This window comes from Centrocercus urophasianus, unplaced genomic scaffold (genome assembly GCF_019232065.1).
Source record: "Centrocercus urophasianus isolate 14NV4802_14NV808 unplaced genomic scaffold, USGS_Curo_1.0 seq_11, whole genome shotgun sequence".
Taxonomy (NCBI): Eukaryota; Metazoa; Chordata; class Aves; order Galliformes; family Phasianidae; genus Centrocercus; species Centrocercus urophasianus.
This window is the reverse complement of record NW_024884253.1, coordinates 37,743,956-37,753,404: the sequence shown is the minus strand read 5'-3', so window position 1 is coordinate 37,753,404 and position 9,449 is coordinate 37,743,956. Positions and strand designations below refer to the sequence as shown.

Here is a 9,449-nt window from a genome sequence, read left to right as displayed (position 1 = left end):
AATACATCAACTAACGAATTTAAGAAACAGGTAAGAATGCAACTTGACAAAATAACATCCTATTCTCCAGAGATCAACTGTCTCAGTTTTATTTTAATCAGAGATGAGATACAATTCCAAGTCTATGCATTTCACAACTTAAAACATCTGAAGTAACTTGAAATAACTCTTTTTCTTTTAAGTAAAGCATATACAGGAGTTTCAGGGTACTCAACAGGTTAGTCTACGGGAATACTATTTGCAACATATGGGCAAAAGCATCAACGTTTTCATTGTATCTTTACCTTTCTCTTCCTCCTTTCTACATCTCCTGAAGATAAACCAGATAAATGATTTTATCCACTAAGTCCTAGACATAAGCTTATTACTGAACCAAGAATTTAGCTTTCAACTAGTTACTCATGGTATATCTTTTCATGGTGTTATTAAAAATAAAATGAAATAAATAAATAACTACATCTCAAAAAATGTCACCTATCAATTTGAATTGCTGAAAAAAATTATTTCTACTGAAATTCTTTTTATTATTACAAGGTAATTCTTGTAATTACTGAATGTTATCGAACATGAACTGGAGAAAACATTTCTATATAATGAAACTGCTTAAGTAAGCAGAGAAAAGCTACAACAGGTTAATATAAAATAAACATTATAGAAAGTTAATATTTAAAAGGCACACAAATGCTTCAAACACATACAGTTTCAAATCTTTATTGTTTTAAAATTCTACATGTCTTTTACAATTACAATAATTTGTTACTTAAATGACTCTCGTATGGTTAATGTACAATGAGTTTTTTCCTGAAACTCAACCATGAAATACAATTTCATCAATATGATTTTTCTAAATAGATTAATACAAGATTTCTGGTTTGTCAGGAAGAACAAGTGCTTCAATTTGAACAACAGCACAGGTGTCTTCCCCTCAGAATCTGTGATCAATCCATTGAAAGTGCTTTTGAAGATTGCAAATCTAACTGTGACTGATTTCCAAAATCAGTCCATCAAATTACAAGGGATTTTTTTGTTGGTTTTTTTTTTTTTTTTTTTTAATAACATTAAAGAGCATTTTCGTGTAATGAAACAAGTTGCAGTAGTTATTTTTATTCATCTACTGAGGCAAACTCATGTTGAAGAAAAATTATATGATTATCTGCATGCAATGAACACTCCTCTTTAAATAGTTGATGAATTTTACACATATAAAGAATCTGTTAAAGAGTGCAAGTACTTTGATAATGATTTCACAAAAGGACATATGCTGGTAATAATGGTAACTAACACTTAACACCTAAATACAAGCTAATGTATATTTAACAGGCAATTAACATGGCTGACAAACCATGTTGTATGTGGTTGCCCTTTGAGAAAATGAACACATTTGGTCCACACTCCTAAAGTTATCAGGGTAAAAAATTGGAACAGTTAGGGCCAGAGACTTTGATGCAACTCTCTTGTTTCTAAAATGTGACCTGTTAAAAAGTAAAAGCAGTACATCAGTGAAGTATCTTGTCACGTGAACTCAGTATAAAAACATGGCCTGGTATTTGGAGCGACGAATGAGCACTGAAGGACAAGTCAAAAAAGAATGGAGACAGAACAGACTGAAATTCTGCTGTGTTATACTTTCTTGTTCCACGGTACTGCTTTCACTCTGTAGAATTTTGTACCCAGAGGAACTTTAAATCTGTTTTGAGCCTATAAAAATCAAAAAGAAAAACAAAACAAATCACATCAGAAATGTAACTGGAAGCCCATTCCTCTGATAAATATATTTTTAAGCAAAAAATAGACTCCCATCCTTCCAAGTTTAGCAGACTCAAGAGAGTCTGCAAAGTTCCTCCATACTTTCTCATACTAAATGATTTCTGTATCTGGGCCTTCGATGATGCCTCATTACTTCCCCTGATGCTTATAGGTACCAACATTTTTCTAGGAATCAAAACTAACTTAAGCAATTGCAGTCACTGAAATATGCTTGCACGGGGTAATCAGAAATGTTCAGGAGGATCCATAGAAAGCAAAGTTTTCTCACACAGGCAGCTTTTCCAGGGGGGCAATCCTACCCAAGACACTTGCTCACTTTCTCTTTTTTCTCGTTCCCCTTCTCTTGCTATTCAATGACTTGAAGAACAGAGCAAGAATTGCAGAACTTTGCACAATTTTCATCCTGAAGAGCTCTCATTCATTACTCTAATGTTTTTAGAAACAGAATCTTATTTTCTCCTCTATTAATTTAATCAGATGATGTTTCTCTTCTATTTCCTTACCTTTTTTGCCTGGCAATATTCCTTTTCCATCACTTTTCCCAGCACCCAAGGTCTCCTAGATGCACCTGAAGCTAAAGAGACAATATATTTATTATTATGGATACTCAACTATAGATAACAGAATATTATACTAATTACGGTTAAAGACTACATCCTTGAAAGCGTAAGTTGAACCAGAAACAAGTTTTCTCTTATTTTTTTTAAACAGTCACAAAAATTAAAAAAGTTCAAAGACGTAAAAAACAAGGTCACTGGAATTTTCAAATGAAAAAAAATGCTTTCTATTTAGATTTTGTTTGAGAATTAGAGAAAATAAAAGCAAGTCAAAACTTTATAGCTTCAATTAAGGGCTGAAAATTATTGTAGTCAACCCAGACTGATCTTTGGGTCTGACTGAAGATAGTTATTTCTCGATGTATTTCAAGAGATAGTCTCCGCACAAAACTTTCAGCTTGTATAAATTTCTGTAGGAAATGTTTATTTCTCTTCTATTTTACAAAACATTGTCTACTTAATTGCTTCGCTCTTCTCAAACTGTCAATGATCAATGGCATGGATACAGCATCAAAAACAGACTGAAGGAACAGCTCAAATATGCAGTGCATCATCAGTGCTCCTCTAAGCATGACTATGAAAAACTGTATCAAGTGATAAGAACATAAGTCACTTGAATCATTGTCTGAAATTTTATTCTTACTCTTGAAAATTAATTTGGTTATTAATGATTGTCTTAGTTTCAGCAGGGACAGTACTTTTTTCTTCAGAGTGCCTGGTATGATGCTATGTTTTGGTTCTAGGAGAAAAACAATGTTGATAACACATCGTTGTTTATAGTTATTGCTAAGCAGTGTTGTACAGCGCCAAGGCTGTTCAGTTTCTCAGCTCATGCTAAGGGGTGAGAGGAGACAGAATCAGGACAGCTCACTTAAAACTTGCCAAAGGGATATTCCCTACCATATGACATCACACGATAGGAGAGTTTTGAAAGGGGTGCGAGTCCATCATGCTCTTCAGCTGCTCAGGGGGCTTGCTGGGCATTGGTCATAAGGCGGTGAGCAACTGCTTGTGCATCACTTGTTATATGCACACATGCATTTGTCATAACTATTATCCTTTCCTCTACATTAGTAAACAGTGTCAACCCATGAGTTCTACTTTATTTTTTTCCCCACTCAATTGGAAGCAAATGAAGGAAGTGAGCGAACAACTGTGTGGTGCTTAGCCACCTGCCAGGTTAAACCACAACAATAATGAAGCAGATTCCATTCCACTTCAAACTTCTACAGATCTGTGTGAAGTATGAGAAGTATTCATACCTGACCTGAAACCTCTACAACTAACGTTTAAATCAGAAAATACAGTTTTCCTGAATTTGCTTGAGCTTCACTTCACTTTGACTTCACTTATTTCACAAAAATGAGGAAGATTCCATTTACCCCTGAAATTTGCAAATGAAAACTTCCATATTCAGATGATGTGTAACAACACAGAAACCTTGCAGTCTTCAGCCAATTTCAGTGTCATGCAAGGCAGAAACAACCAATGACAACCTAAATATTTAACTCTTAATACTACAGTTAGATCTGTATAGATTAAAACAATACATGTTGGTCAGATTCAGATTGTTTCTGGCAGCCCTAAAAATAATAATCTGCAGTGCCTAGCCCTACCCCAATTCTAACTTATCACAAATTAAAGTGAACAAATAATCCTCTTTTTTTTTTTTTTTCCTCATTTTCTCTACTGTACTGATGTGAGGATAAAACCAAGACACTGTTTTCTAAAGTACTGAGCTATAAATAAACATTCCGAAAGCAAATGGTAAGTCCTCATGGTTGTTCTACTTGCAACTTTCTCAAATTTGAACACTAACTGCACTTAACAAGTGGTAAAGAACGGAACAAACTAAATCAATTAGAAGAGTTCAGTGAATCACAACTGCAGAATAGTAGAGAAACTGACACAGGGGTTACCTTATGCATGAAAAACAATACAATCAATCATATTTCACAGATACACGCAATACCAATTCCATTGTTACATCATATCTGTCTTAAGTATTGTAGCACTTCTCTTACCTGTCCCAGAAAACAAAGCATAGATTCATCAGCAGTCTTGAAATGAGTTAAAGCTTGGTAGCTTTCTGTTACTGGGATTGAAAACTACAACAAGGGCTGCTGATTGAGAGCAAGTTGATAACTTCTCACAAGAAACACCATATAGAAGTTTTCACTGAGAAGTCAGAATTAGTACCAAAGTTCCTTTTCATGTATTCTTACCACATTTTTGCAACAAAAATATGGAGCACAGTGGGCTGGGAAGGTTTGCAAGACATACATCAGATATGACAGTTTAAAAACATTCATATGAATCTATTTCTTTTAGTACAACACACTAAACATTCTTTTCCTCATTTCAAAGAGATTAATGCTTCAATTTTGTAAAGTTTACAGAGCTGCCAAAAACAGCTGACAAATAATATAAATATTAAAGAGGGGAAGCAAATGCACCACCAATTTCAGTGGCAACATAAGCAAAATATACAGAAACTATTCTCTGAAGAATAATGGGTCCTGATAAACACAACTGGATACGATGGAAAAATTTTATCAGCAAAAGCACTGCTTGCAAATCCCTCTACAGTAGAGATAGAATTTAATTTCAGACATGTATATGGAATTTAGAAATTTAAATACAAAGAGAACAAAATTTATCCAAAGACAATCTTTAAAGAATATCATAAAGACAGGTATTAAAAATAAGAACTGAGCATGCATAGTTTGGAAAGAAATATTAAAATGAGTTTTGTGCTTGCCTTTGTCAAAGAAGTCATTAAAAGTTTAAATCTACATAAAAATAGGCCAGAGATATATACAGTTATGCATCATTATTGCTGATTCTGAACAGTTAAGCATGTATTCACAATAGGAATATTTTCCATAGATAATCAAAAAGTTGGAGAACCTGCTCTATGAGGAAAGGCTAAAGCAGGCAGGTCTTTTCATCCTAGAAAACAAAAGGCTTGGAAGATCTCATCACAGCATTCTTGTACTAAAGAGGCAGCTGCGAAGAGGACAGAAGATCTCTTCACAAGCAGCTATGTAGGGAAGACAATGTGCAACAGGTACAAACTACACTTAGAGAGGCTCTGAAGCTTTTGGAACTTTAAGTGAAAAGGGCCAATTACTCAGGGATGTTGAATAATTTCCTATCACTGGAGGTTTTCAAGATGCAATTGGACAGGGAGCTAGACAATCTTATCCGGCTCTGTTTTCCTACAAAAGGTTAAACCTGATGATTTTCTGAGGTTCACTCTAACTTGTGCTGTTCTAAGATTTTGTTCACATATACCCACTGTGGACAAAATTGGCATTTATTACAGCTTACTTTAAAGATGCTCCCATTTTTCACAGCTAGATCTAAAATGTTCTGTACTGATATCATTTAATAGCAAATAGCAAAGGCTACAAAGATAACCAATAGCTAACTACATTACATGCTTTTTATGTTTACCACAGATGTTTTTATAATATCATTTACTATCAGAATATCATTTAACAGTGTTAACTTGGAAGAAGACATAATAACAGAAAGCAATCTGACACTTACCACACTCACCTGGTTTGAGGTCCAGTGCAGCAAGAGATTCAGAGTGCAAGAAATACAAGGTTGGACTAACAGTAAATAAAACGTAATTGTCGTGTCTTTCATCTAAGATTATGAGAACCAAATCGCCAACCTGAAAACTAAAGAAATTAAGGAATTTAGCTAAAACAGCAAGAAAGTTAAAGATAACATAAATTACACAAAACATATTCCTACACATTGCCCAAGACGAGACTTCTGTACGGCAGCACATAATTTTCTGCTTGTCAACTCACTCATATTTTGTATTTTGTGGGATAACCAGAAAAAAAAATATAACTAAGTATGTTTTGGAAATGTTTTCCAATATCCCCATTTCTTTTTTTCCTGAAAGAACTGACAGCTTTGCTTTAAAACACGAACAGGAATATCTAAAACAGACTGAGGTCTATTTATACTGATTTTTATTCACCAAGACTAACGATGATGATAATGGTACCACAGTATTATTACTGTAAATCTACAACAGTAGTTAGGTATCTGGTATTAAAATTTCAAGCATAAGGGAGGGACAGAATATTTATCAGACTTTGATCAAAAGGTTAAAAAAAGAAACACTTTGGTGACTGACTTCACATAAAAAGTTTTTTAAAATCTTTCTTCTAACATCAGGATAACACAGGAAGCTACAAAATTCTTATGACAAGTTTCAATAACAGAATTCAGACTTTTTCTGCCTCCAGTTTCTGTTTCACCATGCAAATGTGCTTGAAGTAATTTAACTATCCATGAATTAAATGAAGTTTAAAATAGCTAAAAATTAAGCATTAAACTACGAGAGCAATCCAGTAAGAAATACTGATACTATTCTTAAAGTGGGGAGAAATTAGCAAAGAAAGGGGAAATCTCTTCTTCATAAACAAAGAGTGGAGATATCCACTCAAGGATAAGTAAGTAAATATACAGAGAAATCTAGCTCATATTCTAGATTGCGAGCTTTCAGATTAAATAAGCAATACTACAAGCTTTTCTCTCTATTCTGATAATGATGACAGACTTCAAAGACTCGGACAAAGACATCCCGCTTGGACAGGCGTATTCTTTCATATTATTTTTCTCCCTGGCTACTTCCAACAGATTTCTACAATATTCTCTGCTCAAAGGAAAGGCTAATTCTGCACATATTACCATTATTATAATAAAAATGCAATTTTGTGCAAATCAGAAAACATTGAAATAGCGATCATTTGTTTTCTTTCGTAAAAGCAATTTTGATTGAAACATTACTTAAGCAACCATCTACGGCTTTTGTATTTTGCAATAATTAACAGTTCTCCCCTCGCTCCCCAGTAACAACTATTAACTCTGTGTTATTAATTCAACCATACCTAATGAAATATTTGGGTTCACTTCATTATATAACCAAAAATTTTTTAAGACTTTGGCAAAGCAGGATGTCTAGTGAAACACAAGGTAGCACTACACGTTCAGGGTGAATGTACACCCACTTTTCTTCGCAAAATAATAGCTAAACAAAAAGGAACCTAAAAGAATACATTGGGTGCATTCTAGGAGGCCCATGAAGTACTCGCCTTACAAATAATGTAAAGAACGGCAAAGGGAAAAAATATAGCAATTAAAAAGTTTTAAAAAAAAAATAAAAATAAAAATCAAGAAAGCCAAGTTCACCAAATTGAAAATGCTTTTTTTTTTTTAAAAAAGGAAAAATAAATGTTTAATGTTTTATTGATGCTGAACTAGGATTGTTCCATAACTAACGTGAACTATCGAGAAGATCTATACATCTTTTCATCACGAAGAAAGAACTAAAGAACTGTGACAAACTTTAATTACATAGCTATTACTGAAAGCACAGTCATCTGTTCATAGGGAAATTGTTAATCAAGTACTTACTCTCTAATTGCTATTTTTTCAGAATGTCTTGAGGATACTGATGACATGCTCTGGGACATCTGTATAAAAAAAAAAAAAAAAAAAAAAGAAAAGCTATAAAGAACTGGCAAGCTATGATGAAGTATAAATTTAAGGTTAAGACTCATTATAGGTTTCAAACCCTGTCTGTTCTTGCAGATCAGTTTACCTAAGAAAACGGCATACATTTCTGCCATTTAATTCCGTAGCAGCCTTTTTTTTTTTGTTAATAACTAGCTTTGATTACAAAACAGCTGATATCTCCTTTATTATTTAACAGTGAGAAGTGCTTTCCAGTTCAGTGTTACTGAAGATATTTTCTGAGTATGCACTCTAACACAGATGCCTTTGGCATTCTAAGAAATCAGACGGTGATACACTGGAAGTTAAACTACTTTACTGCAAATAAACTCCAAACAATGAACTCAATATATGGTCTTAGTTTTACTGAGGGCTGTCACACAGTCTGAAGTTTACTGCTAAATTAAAGTGAGACTCCCTGTAAAAAAACTGTGGTCAAATGTACTAAGATAAAACAAAAACCTAATTCTGCAAGTTTTTGCATGTAATTCTCTTCTCCTATATATAAGTCTGGATATCATTTTGAAGCCTATTCACAGATTATTTTCTTCACTTCATAATACCCTTTTTAACATTAAGAAAGTTAGTTCAGACTGAACACAGCCCCACACAAAAAGCTCTTGACTTTTAATGACTCTTTCAGAAGCTTCCTTCATGCATTCCAACTCCAGATTTTCTTTTTTAGACAACATTTTACTCATTCACATCATACTTTCTTTTCATTATTAAGAAACACTGCTGCTCACATGGAAGTTTTCAACTGCATGTAACTTGTTTATAGACTTGCTTTATTTCATGGAATAGCTTGGGCTGGAAGGGTCCTTAAATTCCATCCAGTTCCAACCCCCACTCGCAGGCAGGGCTGCCCCCAACAGACTCAGGCTGCCCAGGGCTGGCCCCATCCAGCTTGGCCCTGAACCTGGGCACCCAGAGCTTTTATGGGCAGCCTGTGTCTTACCATCCCTCTAAGATTTTGTTCCTAACATCTAACCTATATTTACCATCTTTTATTACAGTCATTCCTTCCTGTTCTATTGCTATTAATGTAGAAAGTTGTTTCTTGCTCCTGCTTGTAGGTACTGGAAGGCCACAGTGAGGTCTCCCAGGAACCTCCTCTTCTCCCTCAGCTTTTCTTCACAGAGGTGCTCCAGCCCTCTGATAGTCTTTTCGGCCTTCCTCTAAGACTGCTTCAACAGCTCCACTTTCTCCTGTACTGTGGGCCTCAGGATCAGACACAGTAAATCATGTTATTCCATCTGTGCAATTTATCTTACTGTTTCTGTAAGAGCAATTAAGTCATAATTTATTTATTTTTTTAAATGCATCACAGTTTCCATCTCATCCTGCTTACTTCCCTGCTATATACATTACTGCAGAGCTCTTTTTAGTCTTAACATCTGAAGTTTTTATTGTAAAAAAATTGGACTAAGCATTAAATTCATTTAAAATGCAAGCCAGCTTGATTTCTGTTTTGTATTCATTTCTAACAAAGAAAAAGCACAAAACATTATCTCCATTTGAACTTGTTACAACTTGAGAATATTCTACGCCTAATGTGCTAATATAGCCTAATAAACGAAA

General features: G+C 34.3%; 1 protein-coding gene across 4 annotated transcripts in view; it reads right to left on the bottom strand.

Annotated features, from left to right (window-relative positions):
• Positions 1 to 695: 695 nt before the first annotated feature.
• RB1CC1 (RB1 inducible coiled-coil 1) overlaps positions 696 to 9,449 on the bottom strand; it is a 70,725-nt gene continuing 61,971 nt past the window's right edge. For 3 of the 4 annotated variants that reach the window (XM_042837148.1, XM_042837140.1, XM_042837164.1), the window contains 4 exons: positions 7,770 to 7,828; positions 5,880 to 6,016; positions 2,271 to 2,341; positions 696 to 1,698 (listed from right to left, as the gene is read on the bottom strand). In XM_042837148.1, coding sequence (XP_042693082.1) covers positions 1,621 to 1,698; positions 2,271 to 2,341; positions 5,880 to 6,016; positions 7,770 to 7,828 — 345 coding nt within the window. In that variant the 3' untranslated portion in view covers positions 696 to 1,620. The remainder of the gene's footprint in view (positions 1,699 to 2,270; positions 2,342 to 5,879; positions 6,017 to 7,769; positions 7,829 to 9,449) is intronic. The other variant, XM_042837155.1, reaches the window with a different exon arrangement.